General features: G+C 41.1%; 3 protein-coding genes across 3 annotated transcripts; 2 read left to right on the top strand and 1 right to left on the bottom strand.

Annotated features, from left to right (window-relative positions):
* Window positions 1–459: 459 nt before the first annotated feature.
* sypl2b (synaptophysin-like 2b) lies at window positions 460–4657 on the top strand. The gene is made up of 6 exons (XM_073469946.1): window positions 460–624; window positions 775–852; window positions 1515–1633; window positions 1720–1924; window positions 2386–2577; window positions 3322–4657. The coding sequence occupies exons 1-6, from the start codon at window positions 604–606 to the stop codon at window positions 3442–3444; spliced, it is 738 nt and encodes a 245-aa protein (XP_073326047.1). The 5' UTR covers window positions 460–603; the 3' UTR covers window positions 3445–4657.
* A 1444-nt stretch (window positions 4658–6101) lies between these two features.
* atxn7l2b (ataxin 7-like 2b) lies at window positions 6102–12164 on the top strand. Its single transcript, XM_073470602.1, has 10 exons — window positions 6102–6186; window positions 6821–6892; window positions 7610–7925; window positions 8925–9166; window positions 9410–9492; window positions 9660–9871; window positions 10331–10508; window positions 10773–10894; window positions 11010–11661; window positions 11827–12164. The coding sequence occupies exons 2-9, from the start codon at window positions 6874–6876 to the stop codon at window positions 11656–11658; spliced, it is 1821 nt and encodes a 606-aa protein (XP_073326703.1). The 5' UTR covers window positions 6102–6186; window positions 6821–6873; the 3' UTR covers window positions 11659–11661; window positions 11827–12164.
* A 6069-nt stretch (window positions 12165–18233) lies between these two features.
* On the bottom strand, window positions 18234–22044 carry amigo1 (adhesion molecule with Ig-like domain 1). The gene is made up of 2 exons (XM_073470960.1): window positions 21751–22044; window positions 18234–19875 (listed from the first exon to the last, which is right to left on the bottom strand). Exon 2 carries the CDS (start codon window positions 19770–19772, stop codon window positions 18234–18236), a length of 1539 nt encoding a protein of 512 aa, XP_073327061.1. The 5' UTR covers window positions 19773–19875; window positions 21751–22044.
* Between the last annotated feature and the right edge of the window lie 30 nt (window positions 22045–22074).

Below are 22074 nucleotides of genomic sequence, written 5' to 3' on the forward strand. Positions count from 1 at the left end.
TCTTCTGATTAAGATTTCCTTCCCAACACTACATAGTGCACCTTTAAAATAACTAATTTTATTGGCAATGGGAAGAAGAAAATGAAAAAAGAACTAATTTCTGAAAAAAATCTGAATATTAGATCCAATAATGGTCCAGGCTGATAATCAGTCGACCTATAGTATAAAGTGTGTGTATGTAATTTACTTTTACTTGTTGTTTTGATACATTTATAGCCAAAAAAATCACTTCTGATACTTAAATTCAATTAATATCAGATACTTTTTGCTCATGTACTATTCGTACGGGTGACTTTCACTGTTACCAAAGTAATAATTCAACATGATATATCTGCTTGCGCTCAAGAACGACTTTGGGGTACTTCTGTGTACATGTGCAGTGTGCAACACTGGAACCTGTTCATCCACATTTCACCACTTTCACCACTGTGTCCCGGCAGCGCCCCTGCCGACGCCTTCACGTCAGCGATCACGTGTCATCTACTACGAGTCGCTGAAGTTGGAGAAAAGTTTGACAAGCCCTCGGGAGCCCCTGAAGATCAGCTACAGACGCAGGAAAAAGAGCCACATCGTCGATACTAACGCTGTTTTTACTGCGGCCACATGATGCAATCCGTCGCCCAGGTAACGGCGCTGGCAGGAAGCGTGGGAGCGGTTTTATGGCGGAAAATGATCGGACACTTTTACTTTCAGCAAACACACCTATTTGTGTTGCGTGACTCCTCTCAGTTTCACTGCGTCTTTCTCACATCGCATTGTTTTGTTTCTCATCAGAAAGTGATGACTTCGGGGTTCAGTCTTGACTTGGGCCCTCTGAAAGAGCCGCTGGCATTCATCCGTTTGCTAGAATGGGTACGTTTCTTCTTCTTCTTCTTTTTTTACCATATGGCCTATGGCGGGGTGCCTTCTACATTAGCTCTCCATCCCTGGTAGCACAAATACCTTACAAAATTGATTATGTTGTCAGTCTTGTGACCCTGTGAACGCTTAGAGAAGCTATGCAACTCACCCTTTGAGCCGTGACACCGTTTCAAATATGGTATGCACCGAGAAGTATGAAAACTCAAGATGTCAGCCTAGGAACAGATAACCTGTATGAACTGATGTCTAGCTTAATGTGTGTTAGCCATACTTGCAGCTAATAATGACGTATGTTATAATGTGGACTTTATTTTCTTACTGTAAGGTTGATGTTCAGCTTGACGTGACTTATTATCCATATAATAAAACATGTTAGCTTTTACTTGCAGGTGGGTGTTGTTACGTGTGCTTCCACTTCCTGATAAAACATTTCCAGTACATATGTTTGCTAATAATTTTCTTCTGCTGTGAACTCTGCACACCGTTCACAGTTCTGGCATCCTGTGATTAAGATGAGGATTTCCTGTCAAAAGTGTGTTGCATAAAATAAAAGGGAAGTTTGGGTGTGTGTGTGTGGCGGTTGGCTCACCCCCCTGCCCTGAATATCCTCACATGCCAATGCTTCTCCTATTATCTGGTGTCTGTGGCTGCAGGTGTTCGCAATATTTGCCTTCGCTACGACTGGTGGTTACAGCGGCACCACCAGTATCAACGTCCAATGCCAAGGGAGTAGCAGTGAAGAAGTCCAGGCACACTTTAACTACCCATTCAGGTGTGAACAAACACAAACAGTCTCACACCCCTTTTACAATGACGAATCAGCTCCAGTATCAGAATATCCTGTTTGTGTTTGAACAGGTTGATGCAGAGTAGCTACAAGGTTCCTGACTGCATAATCAATAAAACGTCCAGCTCTTCTTTCTTCCTGACTGGAGACCATGCATCCTCGGCACAGTTTTTCGTCTGTATTGGAGTGTTCGCCTTTCTCTACTGCACCGCCACACTAGTCCTCTACCTGGGCTACCAGCACGTATACAGAGAATCTAGTCGTGCTCCCATTGTGGTATGTTTGTCTTGATTCTCCATGTTTCTCAGTTGTTCTGGTGAAATGCTTGTGCGTAGCCAGGTCCTACTCTGCACCTATAAATAGCCTAGCAATGTGTGGACTTGAAGAGACTGTATTTGAATCAGACAAGTGTGGAATTGGTTGACTTGGTGCTTCTGTGTAAATTCAGTCGTGAAACCACTGATCCTAATGAATGAATGTCATTTTATCTACGCAAGCTACGTTTATAATTCATGTTCTGCGTGTAAAACTTTGCATTTGACACCAGCTGTTGATTTTCAAGCAGTCCACCTCTTGCTGGCATCCAACTGGAGGTCAGAGAAAGTGCATTTAACAGAGTTGTGTAAATGAAACAGTAGGGAGGGTGTGGTTCCCATGCAACTAAGCAACAAACACACTAGGTAGTCTCCTTCCAAGAGGGTTTTTTTTTTTGTACTGATCATTTTTCCTCTTCTAAGGACCTGTTGGTTACTGCAACCTTTGCCTTCTTGTGGTTGGCATCATCCTCTGCCTGGGCTAAGGGCTTGACAGATGTGAAGCGGGCCACCAGTCCTGCAGTCATCGTAGGTTTTCTTGAAGTTTGCAAACGTGCCACAAACAAGTGCACCCCGGGTGCTGTGCCTCCCATGGGCCGACTAAATGCTTCTGTGGTAAGTTGAATGCAAATGACTAGGGTTGACTTGGCTGAAACTAGAATCCTGCACAGATAATGTGCTTTTTATGAGTATGAGTATCATCTCAGTAAAATGTGTCAATATCTGCACTCTATCCGAATTGAGGATTCCAAGTACGGATATAGATCATAGATTTAAAGAAGAACTAGATAGTGAAAGCAAAGATGGCGTCTATTCAGTCCATTAAGAATTGCTCGCCTAGTGCATATGGCAAAAATGTTTTCTAGCTTCCAGATTTACTTCCTGGTTATGTGACCCATTGAATTGGTTTCCCCCACCTGCAGGTTTCTGCTCTGTGATGACATCACAGATTTTTAAATCACTTTACTTTCTCGTGGAAAGTTTTATCAATATAAAACCTCCTGGGATCCAAAATTCATAACGGAAAGAGTCACAATTGACCTTGTTTGCAGTTCAAGGTGTCATTTCTGCAGTTCAAGGTTTTTACAATGGAAGTCTATGGGGAAAATGCTTTTTGGGTACAGGGATTTTTTCCTCGCTGCAATACTGTTAGTGGCCACTGGGCAAAACTGGAAGCAAAGGCTGAGCGGCATCTTCGTATCCAGGCCTATAATATGTTCATGCTACAGATAATGTAGTTGGTTGGACAGATACAGATGATGGTGTACTCACTTATCCCTACAAGTCAGTCTTTTCCACTCATGCTTAAACTTGTACATACAGCCTGGGGTACCTGACTTGCGTCTTATTCTTTGGCAGATTTTTGGATTTCTGAACCTCATCCTGTGGGGAGGCAACTGCTGGTTCATTTACAAGGAAACACCTTTCCACAAACCACCCAACCAGCCTGCAGATTTGGAGGGAGAAACTGGGTCATCGTAACTGCAGAGCTTCCTCATTTCAAAAGTGTCTAACATGTAGTGTTATCGATTGAGTCATTTTGGTACTAATTGTTAGAAGAAAAATACTGTAGAAGGCATACATTTCTAAAATTGACTGCTCCTCTTTTGTATTAATTTTATATTTAGGGTCTCAGATACATTTCAGAGCTAAAATTTGATTTTTTCATAGTGAAATCAATGAATCATAGCAGTCAAAAATGTGACTCTCATAGATGCTCAGTTTGTATCTTTTAACATAATTATACCCACAACTAAGTGTTCGTTATCTCAAATGGTACTGCAGATGTGGACGTGTTGATGAGAAATCATAATGAAGCATCACTCTGTCAGCCTGTGACCTACCAGCAGTATTCCGCAACAAACAGTACATCATTTCCGCCAACAGCATTTCTTTAAAAAACTCAGGGCTATTCAGTGTACAAATGATTATAAAATACCTAATAAATATTAGACACTCAAGGTTTATTATTTATTATTAACACAAGTCTAGACTAGACAAAACCAAATTTGAGTCCAGTCCTAAACAATAAAAAGTTTAGTAGTTACATTGGTTTCATATTACATTGTTGTTCATTGGAAAGAAAATCAGTTGCCAATATGAGATTATTTATAATGTGTGAAAGCAATTTTATTGAATCTGTTTTGTGTTCACTTGCTCTTCATCATCTCTATATTAGGCTAAATTCTAGCAGCTGTATATTAAGTTGTATGTAGTTGATATATCCGTTTAGAGCATTTAAAGACTTATACTCATTTGGCAGAATTTGTGCTTTTTTTTACATATTTTTTTTTCTCTTTGTCCTGATTGTTTTCTAATGAAACACCCCAGAAATGTCTTATTGCATTTCAAAGCCAATGTACTTATCAGTTGAATAACCTTAGCAAGTTGTTAAATGTTCTTCATTTTCCATAAACAATTGACTGATCTCTAACCTCTTACTAATTTACGACACACTGTTCTTGCTAATGTCTAGCTTCTACCTCCACTTTGTTTCAAGGGAAGGCAAGCTGTTTTTTTCAATATTACTGCCATCTTTATGATTTTCTACTTTGATATAGCCTTGCTTGATTCACAGTTTCTGGCTTGATCCACTGTTGTGTTGATAAAAGTGTCACATAGATGAGACTGGAGTTCCTTTTCCAGTTCAGGAAGATACTGCGTGGACAACCATTAAAAGAAAGAACTGGATAAATTGTTGTGTGTCTCATTATGTCACTGGTGGAAGCGCGCCACACAATACTGTACATACTGTTTTCATGAGACATAAGAAAAAATATGCAATACAGTTTGAGACTCACTAGGTGGCAGACATGCTGCTTCTAACAGACATTATCAGCTGACAAAAAAACAATCACACCCACACACACAAGCCTTCAAATGAACTTCCTGACCCTCATCACTCTGGTCAGGCTTTAGGTTTCATTCACAGTGCTGTGGTCACTCAGTGAATCACGTGAAGGCACCAGTGCCTGATGCATTAGTGAAATTCATATTTTAACATTTAATTCATAGAAATCATTATAATGAAAATAATCATTTGTTCCAGCCCTACAGATGATCTCAAAAACAAATAAATCCAAAGTGCTATTTAACTGAGAAAACATGCAAGGGCACATACAACATATAGCACAGTAAGTATTGAGGCACTTTATGTTGCTTGCTCTTTATCGGTGTGTGTGTGTACAAACTATCCACATTTTTAATTTAAAAAAAAAAGTAGTATTCGTGGTTGTGATGCAAGTACAGTTTACCCTAAATTAAAAAAAATAAAGAAGGCTACTGTTGAGTTTTTGTTTGCTGCATGAACAAGGAAATGTGTAACACCAATAACTGGCCCCTGACCTCTGAATCACACTGACAGTTAATAACAGTGTATGTATTAAATCTGCCAGTTATAAAATAGATATAGCTGGTTACATTTGAAGGGGACCTTCACCGTAAAATTTGTAGGCATATTGAAAAAGACTATATTCTAACAGCCAAAGTGCTTCAGGGGATGACTGGACCACAGAACATCTGCCTGGTGTGCACATTCAGACAAAAGGATCCAAGAGCCATTCAACCATTTATGGATGGCTGGACGATAGGATGGATGATTTTCTATACAATTCAAATATAAATCAATATATCGTCATATGTGCCATAACTAAGTAATACAAAAAGTGCAGGAGAACAATAAAGGTAGCTTACATTATTAATGCATTCACTAAGGTAAAGGACTACTATACTGACATTTTTTTCATTTTTATACTGAAATTTGGATGTTGATGAGGGGAAATCTATTAAATTGGCTTCCACAACCTCAATGAAAACCAGATGACATTGGTCTTACATGAATGACATGTGACACGGCCCATATGTATGAGAATGAGGGACATCTGTGCAGTTTTTCTTTAGATGTGTTTGTATATTTGTTTCCCTTCCAGACGGATGGACAGACTGTGCTGTGACACTGCTGCAGGTTCAGATGTATAGAAGGACGGCTCTGTAGATATCTGCCCCCTCGGTAATGAACATGGCGTCATCTGTACGCGGCCACACGGTTCAGCTCGGGAGCGAGCTCTGTGACGCGGATGTGATGCGCGTGACTGACAGTGTCACCTCGTGAACGCGCAAGAGCAGCAATGGCCGCTTTGGATCGGCGAAATCCTAATCTGGACGATTTTGTCGGATTAAACTGGAGTTGTTGGGTAGATAGGGTGAATATTTCCCCATCAGACGGTGAGTCGCGCTCCCTGTCCACACCTGGTCCTCATCACGTCACAGTGTCTGCGTCCTGTGCTTCATTTTCTTTACATACACATACAGCGGCATCAGGAGCGACCCAAACAAAAGACCCGCTGGGTCCTAGTGCAGGGGGAGTTCGCTAAGGATGTTAACTGACAACAAACAAACACATTTAAATCATTATTTATGAGGTTTTTAGTAATGTAGTGATGAAACACTAGGTACTGAACATAACACGGAGGGTGTACCTGTGGACAGGTAGACGCGCCGTTAGCGTTAGCCTGGCAGCTACTGTCACACCAAACACAACACTAACGTTACTTAAGAAGGATTTGTCCTGTTTGCTAACAGCAAAACAGACTAGCTAACAGCTAAGACTGCAGCACACAACAAATGCGCTGCTAGCTGTCTTTATATGATAGAAGGAGTTTTTCTGAAGCAAGTTTTTGTCTGGATAACTTTTAAATTGATGAGTAAAACCCGGCGAAATGATCAAATCTGGAGCGAGGACTGATGTGAACGAGCTGTTCCGGGTTTTACTCAGCAAAGCTAACCAGATATCTCAGAACACCTGCCTGCACGTCCCATCCTCATATATTCATGCTCACTGTTTTTGCCTTTCATGCAGCTGGGTCTCATGCTGAAGACAGCAGCAAGTATGAGAGGGACGGCCCTGAGACCATGACCCTCAGGAGAGAAGGTAAACCCAATCAGTGCATTCAGTGTCACCAAGAAATCTGCACTACTCCAAATTAGACTGGGATATGGGTGCATATATTTTTGACTCACAGTATATTTGTTGATTCACTGGAGAGTCATTTGCATCTGAGTTATGAAAAATGGTTTTGTTTGGTTGTGGAGCCGCTTCAGCTCAGTTGTCGGGCTATAACTCGAATGAGGGGTCAAACTCAAGACTCAAATATAGTGGAAGCTGTTATTGAGCAAAAATGTTTGTTCTTTTGCTTCGAGACTCCACTACAGAAATGATGAATAGTAAACAAAATGTATACAATGTTAATAATAATAATGATAATAATAATAATATAATGCAGTAATAAAGAAAGAAAACAAAAACAGAGTGCAGAATAAAAATATGGACAGCACGGATAAGGTGCATGTGTATTTACTATCTATACATGTATGTGGATGAGACACAATTATGATTACAGAATGTGAGGCAACAAGGGTGTATTGTTGTTGTGCAAAGATAATAATAGTGTGTATGAGTGTGTGAGTATTTTAAAAAGTGTAAAATAAAGCAAAACATTATAAAAACAACAATAAAAGTGAATTGATTAAGTGAAGGTGCAGTTATAAAGACTCACCAATCAAGTGAAACACTAAAATATCCCAATATCCCTAATTAATTTTGAGTACTGTATTTCACTTTGACTCCATTTTCTATTCTCCTCTCCAGATATGCACATATATGGCGACTGCCCAGCACATGATGAGATCTATCTGGTGGTGTGCAGCCACTGTGGGCAGGTGGTGAAGCCTCAAGCCTTTGAGAAGCACTGTGAGAGGCGGCACGGTCCTCTCACCAAGATGTGCAGCCAGGTATCTACTTTGGCTCCACAGCAGCGTCCGCGCCCCGGCCGCCCTCCTTCAAACCTTTCCCCCGCTAGAGAGAGGCAGAAGGATGGCAGATGTCATGAAGCCAGCGCCCCCTCCTCAGCTGTGTTACCAGTCCACCAGCACAGGCCTAACAAGGCCCAGAGGGAGGCAGTGAGGTACTTTTTAAGATTGTTTACATCATAACAACACAAGAAAATATGCGATAGAGAGATGCTGAACTCAGTCCTGTTTGAGTCCTTTATTTATTGCTTTGTTTGAAACTGTAACTAGAGCTGTAAGAAGACATGTGGGTGGTGCAGCGTAATGTTTGCTAGTATAGTGGAGGGAAAAAAGAACTAAATGTGTTGAAAGCTACCACAAACACTACAAAAAGATTATGTTTACCCAGACAAAGTTACATTGAGTAGTACGTTAGCCCATTAAAAAGAAGCAGGAGGAGATTTTATATATATATTTTATTATGTTAATATTTTAACTTATTTTGTGGTTTTGGCGGTGGAAACATTACCACTTTTGTCCACAGGGGCCTCGAAAATCAATAAAATATCAAAGTTCTTTGTACTAGATTTAAGTTTACAGTTGCCGTTAATTAATTCAAAGGAATTATTTTTATTCATTTACAAGTTCAGTATGTCACCCAGGGTGTCTGCAGGTCCTCAAAATGCTAAAATGTCTTGAATTCAGTTTTTATAAATATAAGGCCTTAAAAGTAAATAAATATTCGTAAATTTGAATTTGTTAGGTCTTAATTCCCACAAACATTTAATCTACTTGTATTTATCCATTATTGAATTCCTCTTTGCCAAAATTAGTCAACTTCTTCTGTATGAAGTCCACATTTCTTACATCTGCATGGGACCTCATACACAGTATTCAACATACCTTTATACTTTCTTGCAATGCTTGAATAAGAAAAAGATTTGTCAAAAAATAAATCATAAATAAATCTGGTTAAAAATGACTATGAAAAGGTCTTTACAAGCATTAAATTTAGTGTCAATCTGTAAACAGTCTAGGAACCTATTTACACAAAGAACATAGAAAACGCTGTACGATCTGATCCCATTTATGTCATTTGGGACTTGCACAAACCAGAATTCTGTCACTAATTGTGAGCTTTTTAATTTAGTTTCCTTCTCTAACTTCCTCTGCAGTCTTCCTTCAGTGGAGAAGTTCCCTCAGGAGAATCCTCCCCTCGCACAACCCTCCTCCTCCACTCCTCGACCCAGGGTTCCTCCATGGCACTCGGGACCGCTGCCCCCTGGCCACTGTTCTTCCTCCACTTCTGCATCAGAGAGACCCTCTGTGCAGAAACCCACAGCTGGCCAGTCCAGTGAGTCTCACAGTCCTCTGCGGGGGACGAGAACCTACAGCCGGATCTCCAAAACACTCGACAGTAAGCCTGCTGCTGTTCTGCGACATGTCTCTGAACTGTCGAGGACCCTTAAACATTTACTATATTATTACTATATTAGCCTTTTATTGTATGTTGTACTGTATATAGTGTTCGCAGTATTTATTTTGTTTTGGGAAAATTACCATATGGGGGAAGAATAATCTCTCCGTCAGCATAGATCATGTTGACTGTCTGTGACCTGCTGTTGCTCACTGAATGCTGTGTTTGTTTTCTTTCCCATAGAGAAAGAATGTGACCTGAACAAACACTGCCGAGTTCTGGATCCAGAGAGGAAGAAGCTGTGCAGCCGGGAGCTTATATGCAATGTAAACTCTCAGTGTTACCAGTGTTTTTATTGTTGTTCTTTACTGACAAAGAGATGAGTCTTTTGTCTTCGAGGTTGCATTTGTTATTTGTGGAAGATTTTTATCATTTCTTTTGGACGTGATGTAATGCCTTTTTTTTTCTCCACTGCGTTGTTCTCTCTACACAGACTGACTCCATCCACCAGCAGCAGAAAGCGATGGGGAAGACTAAGAGCTTTGATCAGTTGGCAGCGGAGCAGAGAACAGCCTCAGCAGGTCGAGATATGGAGCAGCTTCTCGTCAAATCAAAAGACAAAGAGCAACATTTGGAAGCTTTTGAAGAGAAGACAACAACTCAGGCCAGCAAATATAACTTCAGCAGCAACTCTCACATTCTCAGGTATGATGATTTTATTTTATATTAACACAGTTAATGTGATTCACCAAAACACCTCTTGAGTGACCATTACAAATTGTTCCTAGAAATGAAGCTGTAATTGTGTTAACTGTGAAAGGTCATTAAAGTCATGAAAATAATTGAATGAAGGTTTTTTTCTCTGATTAGAATGTCTCCCCCAAAACTACATAGAGCACATTTTAATTAAAAAGTTCTGTATTTTGCATCGTAATGTCTTAGCACAACAGATAGTGAAAGAAGCAAACATGACAGGAAATAAATAATAATTTTGTTGATTAAACACAATTTAACATAACAGCTCAGTTCAACCAGAAAAAGACATATTCTGAATGGTAAAGTTGGAGTTAGTGCGTTTTATCTGAGTAATTCTTTTCCACATAGAACCTGCTGCCGTTCTTTCATAATGCATCGCTTTTTTGTTTTCATTTGCTTTCAAAACAGGTCCAGAGATCCATCGAAAAGCTTTCCAGAAGAGGAGGTCAACAGCACTGTGGAAGTGGAGGTACAGCCTCCCTATCCCTTCAACCAGACTCTGGTGTCGAGTGAGGACAGTGAAAACGACGAGCAAGAGGAAGCCTCAGACTTGCCTGCTGCACCCTGGCACCCCAAACCTCTCGGGGTGAGTGCAGAAACATACGGAAGCAGAGCAGCAGCCAGTAGATGAGATTTGTTTCATAGGCCTACGTCAGGCAGGTTCAAAAATATTGTTGCATGATTGTTTTAAGAGGGAGAATACTAATTTAAAGCAGTTGTGATATATGAATTTAGAGAGTAAATGGTGGGGGTCACTGGATTTGACCATGAATACATCACTGTTGTTATGAGTGAAAATTACACCTCACACAAACACGTGTTTGTATTTATAAAACTTTCTGTTCTGTAGCTATGCACTTTTGGATGCCGCACATTGGGCTGCAGCATCTTCACCTTCGACCGCCGTTGGCACCACCTGCGGTTTGCCCTCAGTGCCATGTTGGAGCAGCATGTCAGCACACACTTGTGGAAGTGAGTGTCACTTCTCTATACTTAACAGAAATGTCACCTATTTGAGCACCACAAGGTGAAGAAAGGAGAAAAGAAGGGATCCTAATCTGCTTCATGTTTTCCTTTCAACTCACAGGAAAATGCCTCAAGTCTCATCAGGTCTCAGGTCCCATCATGTCACACCTCCAACTGTAGGATCACCTGTCAGGAGTGGAGCCAAACCCTCCAATTCCACTGGCTCCCTCAGCCTCGAGTCTACCTCACTGGGACAACTGGAAACCAAAAGCAGTCAGCACAGTGCTCACAGTACCACACCGCCTTCCTCCACTGCGTCTACAAACTTGGGGACTGGTCGACGGCGCAACCCTAGCAAGGCTCGGCAGACCAACGCAAGCGCTGCACAGAAAGCTGCCAAGCTGTCACACAGCGCTGAGGATAAATCCCCCAAATACATCAGGGACCCCCCACTCCATGAGAAGTGCCAGCCACACGTGCCCTCCTCTCAAGGACCAGTAAACGGTACATTCTCACAAGGAAAGAAGCCATGTCCTCCTCCCCAGCGCTCCCCCCGCAGCAGAGGGAAGCCCCCAGGAGTCCAGCAGCAGCTGGTGGGTTATGACCATGGGGGTCTTGCGCAAAAACGCAAAGGCACCAATGAGTCAGTGCCCCTCAGCTCTAAGTGTCAACGATTGTCCTCCACTTCCCGTTCCAGCCTCCTCACCTGGAAAGGAGAGAATATTGAGAAAGTGTTCGGCTGGGGCCTGGAGAGAAGACCAGACTCCTAAAGAGTGAGTAGACTAGCAAGCCAAGGTGTGCTATAGGGTGTATACCATCAGTGTTTTTTGATGATGTGGATCCATCCCTTTTAATGAATATTTGTGTTTTTGTTTGCTTTTTTAACAACATTAAATCATTTGTAGGTGACAGTTGTTGTTTACGTCTTATCTTCGCAGCCAACAATGAAGCCTGCCTTAAAATGAGCACTTGAAGAAGAGGGTTGCTGCAGCTGCCGCCAACATAGCATGCCTGTGTGAATGTGTGTGTATGTTCTGTATGTTTTTGACCACATTTGTTTATGTCCTCACGTTTTTATGCACAGACATCAGGAATAAATATTTGTCTGAATATTATCGCATGTGTGTATTTTTGCAAGATGTCTATTTTTCTACTTGATTCAACGTCTCAGTTTGTTATCTGTGTAATGTAAAAACAATACCTCAGTCTACTTGTCATGCTGCTAAAATTAAAAGTCATTTCATAGCAAAACAATAAAAACATTCTTGAAACTCTCCACCCTGTGTCTTCTGTTATTTTACTGTGGTTCTGTACTAATGGAGCAATAAAAAAATGTTGTCAGTTTAGTTTACTCATTACGCATTTACTCAAATTATGGAAATTACAGGGATTTTTCTCTAATTGTCCCCAACTGGCTGTTTCAATCGTTTTTGATTTTCTAACACCAGATGGAGCTGTCTGGAGTTTGTAGAAATCAGTCAAATAGTCTAACAGAAAGCATTGAATAGTTCCTGTTTAACCAGGTTGACACTGTCAAACGCACCGTTTTTATAAAAGTGAAAAAATTCCTGCACACGTTCTGGCCTACTGCAGTTTCAGTGTGTAGACAAGCGCCACAACAGATCCATGTAGATACAGAAATGATGGACAAGTTATTCAATCAGAATACCACAGAAATTAAGTGAATTTGTAAAACTTTGTGGTACAATTTCAACTGGATTTATACATGGAGCCGTTGTTATGCTTGTCCATACCCCTGATGCATGTTGCATAGACTAAAGAATGAGCAGCAGTGATTAAGACATTTAATTTTTCAACTTTAATGCAACTTGTGCTGCCCACTGATGCCCCTGTCATACAGGCTTTTTCAGGTGTTAAAAAAAATCGATTCATTTTGACTGTTTAATTCAACTGTATGACAAGAAGAAAATGAAAAACGAGGGTAAAGAACATTTTTTCAAAATATCCATGAAACTACTTTTGATGTAGAAATATACTCTAGAAACATGTTTTTTTAAACTCCTCTACTGATAATTAATGCTATAATGCTTTATAATAGAAGTGACCAATAAATATCAATGTATACGTTCAGCCATACACTAACTCGTCTAACCACTAGATGGTGTTAAACCATCAATGTTGCTCCTCAGAAAAAGCAGCAAGATGAATATTTAACCATTTCCACCAAGTTACATAAGCACAAACTGCATGTAAACCTATCTAGTCTGTTATATTGTGGTCATGAGACAGTTAATAAACATCACCTTAGGTATCATAAATCTTTTCTACAATAATATCTTGCAGGGAATTTATACTTGACACCCTTCATATGTGTAAACCAGACTTGCCACACAGCTCTCTGATAAAACGTAGCTAAGATGCAGTCAGTTACTAATCAAGGAAACACATTTTGTTGTGTCTAAAGTATCCCAAAATGTCAACTCTATATTTACTTTGTCAGCAGTCCCAAACATTAGTCATAGTAATTTGGCAAAACATTACAGCTTTGTCCTTAAAATACTCCGTGAGCCACAAAGATTTAGAAGCAAATCACTACAGAATCAAGTTCCTGTTGAAGATTTCTGGAAATAGTAAAAGAAACAGTAGTAAAAATGGAGGCAGAACAAAGTGTAAATCTTGATCTTTTATTAAGTCAAATGATATATCAGTTTTCTTTATCTTTTTTGCCTACTAGTTTGCACCTATCCTGCAGTCAGAGAAACTCTTTAAGCGTACCATGCAAAGCCATTCCACTTTAGCTGAGAGACCTTTCAGATTTTATAGCGGTGACCAATCAGCTTGTCTCTGAAGCTGTGGTCGATGAACTCAGGGCTTTCAATGCTGTTAAAAGCTCCATTCTTGTAGTGGCAAACCATATAAGTGGCAAGCGTTTAGCCCCACAGCCTCAAAGAAGTTGGTTTTTTATTGTAATTGCTACCTCATGGTCAGATGAATGGAAACTACTTCCTTTCCCAATCTGTGGATGATCATTCAGGAAACTGTTTATGTGCTGTTACTACAGACCAAAGATTTCGTCTTATTGATGTTGCAAATCTAAAAACCTTGAAAATGCAATTGCGTATTCACATTGCATTATATTAGAACTTAAAACTGACACAGTCCTGAGAAGATTTATTTAGCCTCTGTCTTCAAAAACCCCCTTTGTGTTTCAGGAATTCATTGGTAGGAGTGGAGAGATCTCGTGATTATCACACATTCCTGGCTTTTATAGAAAATGTTGCTTGAAAAGTTGTTGCTTTAAAAAGGTGCAATATGTAAGAATTAGCAAACTGTCTATTTCATACTCACCAGAGTAACTGCTTACTGCTGCTATCTGTAGCTGCCCTTTGCTAGTTAGCTCAGTTAGCAGTGCAGCTAGCAGTTAGGAGTGGGAGCTTGGGGGCAAAGAATCAAAGAAATTGACTGATTTTCTATGCCTAAACAAACTAAATAAACAAACTCTTTGTTTTCATGACTGAATAAACAAACTAACTTTAAAGGACAACACAGCTTCATACTGTTTTACTTTGTCTATATTTGGCGGACCCTGCCACCTTTGTAGCTTCAAACAGTGTTCTGGGGACCTTATTTTCCTCTGAGAACAGCTTGTTTATTCAGTAATGGAAAAAATAAATATTTCTGAGTTTGTATTATTACCTCATTAATATTGTAAATCTAAAAATTCTGATTTTAAATTTCCTCTCCAAAACAACCTAGTACCCCTTAAATTTTTGAACATTTCCAACTCGAATGCTTACATATTGTCCCTTGAATTGTCGTAAAGCATCTGTTGTAGGACTCACCTACAACTCCCTACATCCTGACATAGCCACCAATCTGATAAAGCACCGTCCTCTCTCCTTGAATTCCTTATGGCTTTATGAGCAAAGTCAAATACTGACTGGAAATGACTGGCGGCTACATACTCACTGCCCATAAGGATGTATCACGTTCAGTTGCACTCTTCCTATGCAGTTTTTAACACATGTTCAATATATATTTTTTCATTAAACCGGAGTGTAAAATACATCCTATTTCAATAAAAAACTAAACCCCACCCCGCTTAAAAAATAAACATTTAAGTCAAGACTTGAATGTCGAAACAGCTAACAGTAGCACAGCGGCGGACGAAATGCAAAATGATCAACAACATCAGATTATACAAGAATACAGTCAGTACACTGGTAGAACATAGCAGTACACAACTAATCAATACTGAACACAGAAAAGTGAGTCTTAATACATATATATACTGTATATATAGATATATATAGGAAGGCAGATTTGCTTTGGAGAGAACAAAGCCACTCTTCTCCTCCATGTTCAGACCTTCGCAATAGCACTTAGTTTTTCTCTGTACAGATCAGACCCACCCATTAGCCACAGCATATTTTACTGGGTTACTGGAGGACAGATACATGCTATTCATTATTGTTCCAGTTCAATGTGTGCTATTCAACAGCCAAAAATCTGAGGTTTTAGCCATTTCAAATTGTGGCATTCATGCTGCCTTGAAATCTGAGGGGTTTCAGTTTGATCCCACAATGAGAACAGAGTAATATATTTTAATTCTAGGGGGGCCTGGGTCCTTAAAAATGGGCCAGATTCTGCAGCAGTGCTAAATGTGGCTGCATTTAAGTGCGTCTTGTGGTATTTTTGCAGCTCTCTATTTCTCCACCTGGTATTCCTATGTGTGAGGAATGAGATGATTCACGCACCACCTCTCTGATAAGTGTGACTTCCTTTTCTCACCCACACATGAGATGCTGTGGTGCACACTGCAACTGTGAATATAACATTGATTTTTGCGTAAAAACCCGTTGCACCCAAATATGTGCACATCTTAACAGATTCATGCTGTTGACATTTAATTGCATGATGTATGTGATTTTACATAAATGTCCTTTCTTGTGTAATTGCTGTGGTATTTTTGTCGAGCTGGAAGAAACTAAAAAGCATTGAGCATTAATCTATAAGTTATACTTTTCCAACCACATGACTCAGTGGAAGAGCAAATGTTCAATAAAAGCGCCAGGCGGTTCCCTCATAAACAAATTACAGACTACTTAAAGGGCATCACATTCATCGCCTGGTTGAATGATTGCTTTTGAACTGGGAAGGGCAGCCTCGTAATGATGGCGGTACACAAACAAAGCAAACACATCTGGGCTGTCAGTGTCGAGCGGGCCACAGAGAATGGCTCTGTGGATCTGTGACTCACGATAACACCTAGTCCCCTCCTGCTCCAAGAGACAAAGATATGGAAAGCAGAGGAAATCTGCGTCCCATCGAAAGAGGCAATTAGCATTTACAACCGGCTAGCCTTGTTGTATTATGATACAAACGCAGCACAGATTCGCAAAATCACCCTTTCTTGTTTGAGTCTCCTGTTTTAAACCTTGTAAATGAAATTCACACATCATACAAGGTGTCTTGAATGTAAATTGAATTCACAATAGATCCAATTATAATTGTAGAAAAGGGATCTGAAGGTTGAAAGAGGTTTTCTGTTTCTGAAATCAGCTCTCTCATGCCAAAAAATGTACAGCCTCATCATATTCATTATTCATCAGTTTCATCATCTGAAGCGACCCTTCAGGTTTAATTACGTGGCAGACTTTAATGTTTACATGCTGATAGGACATGCAGCTTTTTGTACCTACCACAGGGCTAAAACAGCTACATTTTTAAATCAGCAGGACTCTGCTAATTTTCTGTCTGAGCAAAATGCAAGATCAAATACTTAAATCTACATAATTTTAAATGAAATATTTCAGGGTTTTGGGTTGCAAGCTGCACATTTTACAGGAAACAACAAAATTAACTGAAACTGGCAGCTTTAACCATTGGCTTGGTGTTCAACTTTCTGATAGTGTGACTGAGAAAAAACAAATGCTATGACTTGGCCAAGAGGAGGAGTCAAACTCTGCAGTAAGTGGCACCTCAGTGGACAACAAACAGAAGCCTATTTGTCCTTGTAAGGACTCAGGTAGCTGTCTGTATACAGAATTGAGACAAAACATGTCCCTGCACCTACAGGAGTCATTCTTTGTTTTTAATTGAGTAAGGCTTTGAACATTTCTTTTGGATTAACGGTGCAATATGTAAGAATTGGCCACCTGTTGAATTTATACTCCCAACAAAAAAGGGGCAGCATATCACCAGAGTAACTGCTAACTACTGCTAGTTGCATTTTTTTAACAATTCATGACTGTAGCTACTCTTAGCTTGTTAGCTCAGTTAGCCGTGCAGCTAGCCAGACTACCATGGGAGTGTTGGTGTTTACGTCACTAGCACAGGAGCTTTGGGCCGCCGGGGGGAAAGAGACTTTCGGGCCCAGGGCTAGCTGGTTAGCATGCTAACATAGCATCTTGGACATAGCACCAGAACTGTTATGTCCTCACACTCTGTTGATAATTAATTCTTACATACTGCACCTAAACTACTGTGACTATTTTAATTCATTTATTAACAATGATTTGCCTTGAGCTGTTCAACTATTTTATAATATACCTCTATGTAAATTAATCACTTAACATAGCGAAGGAAAAATACATATCGCTACACATACGACTATGAACACGAATAATGATCAGTCTGATGAACTACATCTGAGTGCACATACGTAACGGCAAAGGATGACCTGTGATGGCCTCTTAATATAATGTTTGTGTGGTTTCTAAACGTCGGGTGAATCTACATTTCCTTTGGATCACACAGATCAGTCTGGGTCCTCGTGTAATGTGGGTTAGTGGCATGCTGCTGCTCTATAGATGACTCAAGGCTAATGACAGATGTATTCATAGCCTGGTGACGGCGGTCGGTCTATCTAAGTCTCCCCGTGTTGATAGAAGAGGGGTAAATGTATCTAAGCTCTAACTTAAGATGCAATCTATTCTAGTGCTTGTAATGGATTCAATTATGAGCCAGCCATGTTTTTAATATATTGTGTGTTTCTTTTAAATCTCATTTCTACCTGTGCATTGTATCATATGTATTCCTCACACTTTAAATGTTCACTTCCTGAGTGCTGATATCAACAATATATCATCTACTTTATACTCTCCTAAGACTGTTCATGTACACTGCCATTCCTTCACAGTATGAATATTAAGTGCTACAGATTAAAATGCTGGAAAAGTCCTGCTGGTTGTCCCTATCGACAACAAGACAGTTTTTTTTTTTATCCCTTTGAGATCCTTATTTCATCTTGCCAGCAACTACAGATCCTTACTCCGTTTCCTCCCACAAGGTCACAGTCACAGTTTACAGGAACTAAAAGATGGCTCACGTTGTACCATATACATCCAGTCATGTGCCATCCATCATCTTTGCCAGTTTCATCTCAGACCACCATGGGAGTGTCTGAGAAGACGGAGCTGATGGACTCTGCTACTGACTTCTTCCTCTTCCCCTTCATAAGAGAGCCAGTCTCTGCATCCATTTCGTCATCATCCTCATCCCCGTTGGGGTTCAGCTTGCCGTTCTGGCCTTGCAAGTCCTTGGAGTCTATGAACGCCACATGTCTGTTCAGCTCTGCCTTGAGTGCCGGGTCCTCGTGGGTAGGTGTCACGCTGAGCATGGACGAGTGGATGCTGTCCTCACCCCGACCCTTACCCTTAGAGGGGCAGCAGAAGCAGCGACACGGTGTCAGGTAAAGGTACATGAGAACCAGCACCACACTGGCCAGACAGCCCACCAAGGTGGTGTATGCTGTGTTCAGGGTCTCCCCGTTCCCGTGCATGGTGAAGTTGTGAACCTTCAGCACAATGTAGATGGTCTCATTGAAGACCTCGCTCATCGCAATGCAAGTGTAGGTCCCAGCGTCCTCAGACCTCACCGGACTTATCTGCAGACTCCCGTCTCGCAGGACTTTGGCTGTCTGGTTGCTTCCAGGCGTCACCATCACATTACCAGGCATCATCCAGGTCTTTGACATGCCCCTGTGTTTGGTGTCGCAGCCAATGGTCAGCGTTTGCTCCAGAAAAGCCTCTTGATCTGCCTCCGCGAAGGTGCTGCAGTTCATATAGTCACCGCTGAGTTCAAAAGCTCTAACTTGGGTTTTTTGCGGCCCAGGCAGAAGACATGTGTAGTCATCTTTGAAGTCCACCGCGGAGTTCAGCTTTCGAATGTACCAGTGGGCCAGGAGTGTGTAGAGATCACAGTGACACAGCAGGGGATTATTGTGGAAGTAGAGGCCATTTTTAATCCAGGCAGGCAGCACCTGGAGCTCATCAAGAGGTAACATCTTGATCTTGTTGGAGGAGACATCCAGGAGTGTAAGTTTCTCCAGGCGTGACTTTTCTTTGACCAGCTCCACGGGGAAGCGGGAGATTTGGTTCTGGCTAAGGTAGAGCTTCTGAAGGTTGAGCATGCCGATAAAGGCTGCGCGGTCAATCTGGGAAATTTGGTTATTGTACAGCAAGAGGACCTCCAGGTTGACCAAAGGCTCAAAGATGAACTCATCCAGCTGCCGCAAGTTGTTGGAGGACAGGTCCAAGTAGCGCAGGTGCTTCACATATATGAACGCCTCTGAAGACAGGAAATGGAGACCATTATGGCTGAGGAGGAGGTTATGGAGCTTCAGGAGCTTGACAGGGGTCCACTCGGACCGCAGCCGCGTTATCTCATTATAGCTGAGATCCAGCACGGCCGTGTAGAGCGGCAGACCCGTCGGGACGATGGTCAGATTCATCTTGGAGCAGCTCACTATGTTCGAGGCGCAGATGCACATCTTGTGGCAGTTTAAGGTTGAGCCCGCCGCCCCTGGGAGCCAGAGGAGAGCCACGCAGAGGGCGAGGGAGAGGGCCCATCTCGGACGCTTACTCCAGTGAGGTAATGTTTCCAACAGGCTGTCACCTGTTCTGGTGGAGGGCTGCAACATGCTAGCAGTTGATCTAAATCCCAGAGAGGTTTACTACGATCCCATTCTCAGAGAACAGCACGGGAGAGCAGCTGGAGGATTCCCAGGCATTGTTGACTGTAGGCTGAAAAAAGCAGAAACAAGAGTGTAGTGAATAGTAGATAGATAGATAGATAGATAGATAGATAGATAGATAGATAGATAGATAGATGCACTGAGTGTGATGTCATTTTAGACAATACAGTTCATTGTTAAACTGTAAAATATCCTGCCTCATTCACAAGTTTGTCACTCGTCACAAGTGTTTGATGAAGTGTTTGACCACATTTTGTTGGCAAATCCAATGCAACAGAGAATGAAGAAACTTGAAACAAGCTTTAGTCCAAGAATGAAGACGAACTTAAGCTTCATTCAAAAAATAATGTTAAAAAAAAGGGAAAGATGGGGCTCCATGTGGTTTAACATTAGGCCCAGTGAATTCAATATTCAGATAGACAGACAGATAGATAGATAGATAGATAGATAGATAGGTAGGTAGATAGATAGATAGATAGATAGATAGATAGATAGATAGATATGATGTGTGTCGATATAAAATCTTTTTTCCAGATTATAATGCAGAGAATGATGTTTGGTGTACTTATAGTTATTTAATTCCAAGTCACATATACTGTTTCAGTGCACTGATGTCATTTTAGACGCTAAAGTTTATTGTCAAACTGTAAAATACCCCAACCCTTTAACATAGCTTTGTCACCGGTGTTTGATAACCACATATTAGGGATCAGTACAAAATATGTGTATATATTGGATATATACCGATAGCATAATGTTTTATTCCCTTGTATCAGCATTGGCCCCAAAATCAAGTATTGATTGGGCTGTGATAGATAGATAGATAGATAGGAAGTGAATATCATGCTTTGTGAAAAACAAACATATTGTAAATATAGACACGCGGCACGGAGGGAAAGTATTCAAAACAACACCACAATGAAACATCCTGCATTTAAAATGTTACTTCATGGACACAATCTGTGCTGCAAATGTAAACAAAGGGGCTGCCACACCTCCACAACTCAAAACACATGAACTTGCTGTCACTCCCACACTGAACAAGTCTGTTAATATGGGACAAACGCTGGATTAACTGGTGCTGTTGCTGCTGTTTCACATGCTGGTACCATCTGTAATACAGCAGTATGATCCCTTGACACCAAACATATAGTAAATGCTTATTTTTCAACTACGGATATCATTAACATTTCTGCTCAATCGTGAATAAACAACAAACAAAGTGTTGGCTTCTATTTACTGAAGTGAATGTATTCATTTGGGACGATGCGTTTTATTGCTGTGTCTCTTGGTGTAACTTGTTTATAGATGTGTTGGGTGGTTAAAACTCTAGAAGTACATATTTAATAAGATTATCCTCTGCCAGTAAAATGATAATATGCAAATACAGAAGCTGTAAAGTATTTGTATTGTGCATGCAGCACTTGAGTAAATGTCCTCAGTTACTTCCCACCTCTGCACCCATGTGAACATGCAGTGTGACATGTACAGTAGCTCTGTCTCTGTGTTGCCCACAGCTCCCTCACACATACATCCTGCAGCCTACACTGTATAAACTTTCTTGCTCTGCACAATGCGTAAAAACAAACACACACCCGGTACTCACGCTCACCCATGTGCATTCACACTCCTCCTGCAAGGCACGCATTGATTTTCTTCCTCGTCCCTTTTTCCCTCCCTTTCTCTCAGGCAGAGAAAATACTGTGTTACACTAAAACATGAAGAAGGAAACGTAAATAAAAGACACCACGGTGTGAAATCATGCAGTTGTTCACGTTATGTCATGTTCTGAGATGTCCTTCCTTGCCCGTGTGTGGAGGAGCCGTGCAAACGTTGCATTGCACCATTCTGATCGAAAACAAACGAGCACAACATGGAAACGCGTGCCGAGAGATGGAGAAGGAAGCCGAGGAGAGCCGCCTACCTTCAAACCGGGATGCAGCGATGTTGGATCTGATTAAAAACAGCTCCTCGTCTGTTTACGGTGCTGCTGCACACAGATAGTCCCCGTCTGGATGAGTCTGTGTCTGCAGTTGAGGACAACAGCGGATGCAGGGGAGGAGGGAGAGCACTACAGATATCCTCGCCAAAATAATCCCGCTCCACGCGCCATCCAGTACCCGGTGCAAAATTACGCAGAAACGATTACGTAAAGAGCAGACAACGCGCGTCCTTTTAACGACTGACAATCAACCGATTTAGCGACTTTCTGTCTCAATCAGCTGTCTTTGCTCTCAACGCAGCATAT

The sequence above is a fragment of the Pagrus major genome, chromosome 7, assembly GCF_040436345.1.
Source record: "Pagrus major chromosome 7, Pma_NU_1.0".
In the NCBI taxonomy this organism is placed as follows: domain Eukaryota; kingdom Metazoa; phylum Chordata; class Actinopteri; order Spariformes; family Sparidae; genus Pagrus; species Pagrus major.

What these genes read in the sequence shown, in the direction of transcription:
- atxn7l2b (XM_073470602.1), top strand. An exon ending in GCCCAGAGGGAGGCAGTGAG is followed by an intron (nt 7,926 to 8,924) that starts GTACTTTTTAAG and finishes CTTCCTCTGCAG; the next exon opens with TCTTCCTTCAGTGGAGAAGT. An exon ending in GATCTCCAAAACACTCGACA is followed by an intron (nt 9,167 to 9,409) that starts GTAAGCCTGCTG and finishes TCTTTCCCATAG; the next exon opens with AGAAAGAATGTGACCTGAAC.
- amigo1 (XM_073470960.1), bottom strand. Translation starts at nt 19,772, where the DNA reads ATGTTGCAGCCCTCCACCAGAACAGGTGACAGCCTGTTGGAAACATTA.
- sypl2b (XM_073469946.1), top strand. Translation starts at nt 604, where the DNA reads ATGATGCAATCCGTCGCCCAG. An exon ending in TCATCCGTTTGCTAGAATGG is followed by an intron (nt 853 to 1,514) that starts GTACGTTTCTTC and finishes CTGTGGCTGCAG; the next exon opens with GTGTTCGCAATATTTGCCTT. An exon ending in CACTTTAACTACCCATTCAG is followed by an intron (nt 1,634 to 1,719) that starts GTGTGAACAAAC and finishes GTGTTTGAACAG; the next exon opens with GTTGATGCAGAGTAGCTACA.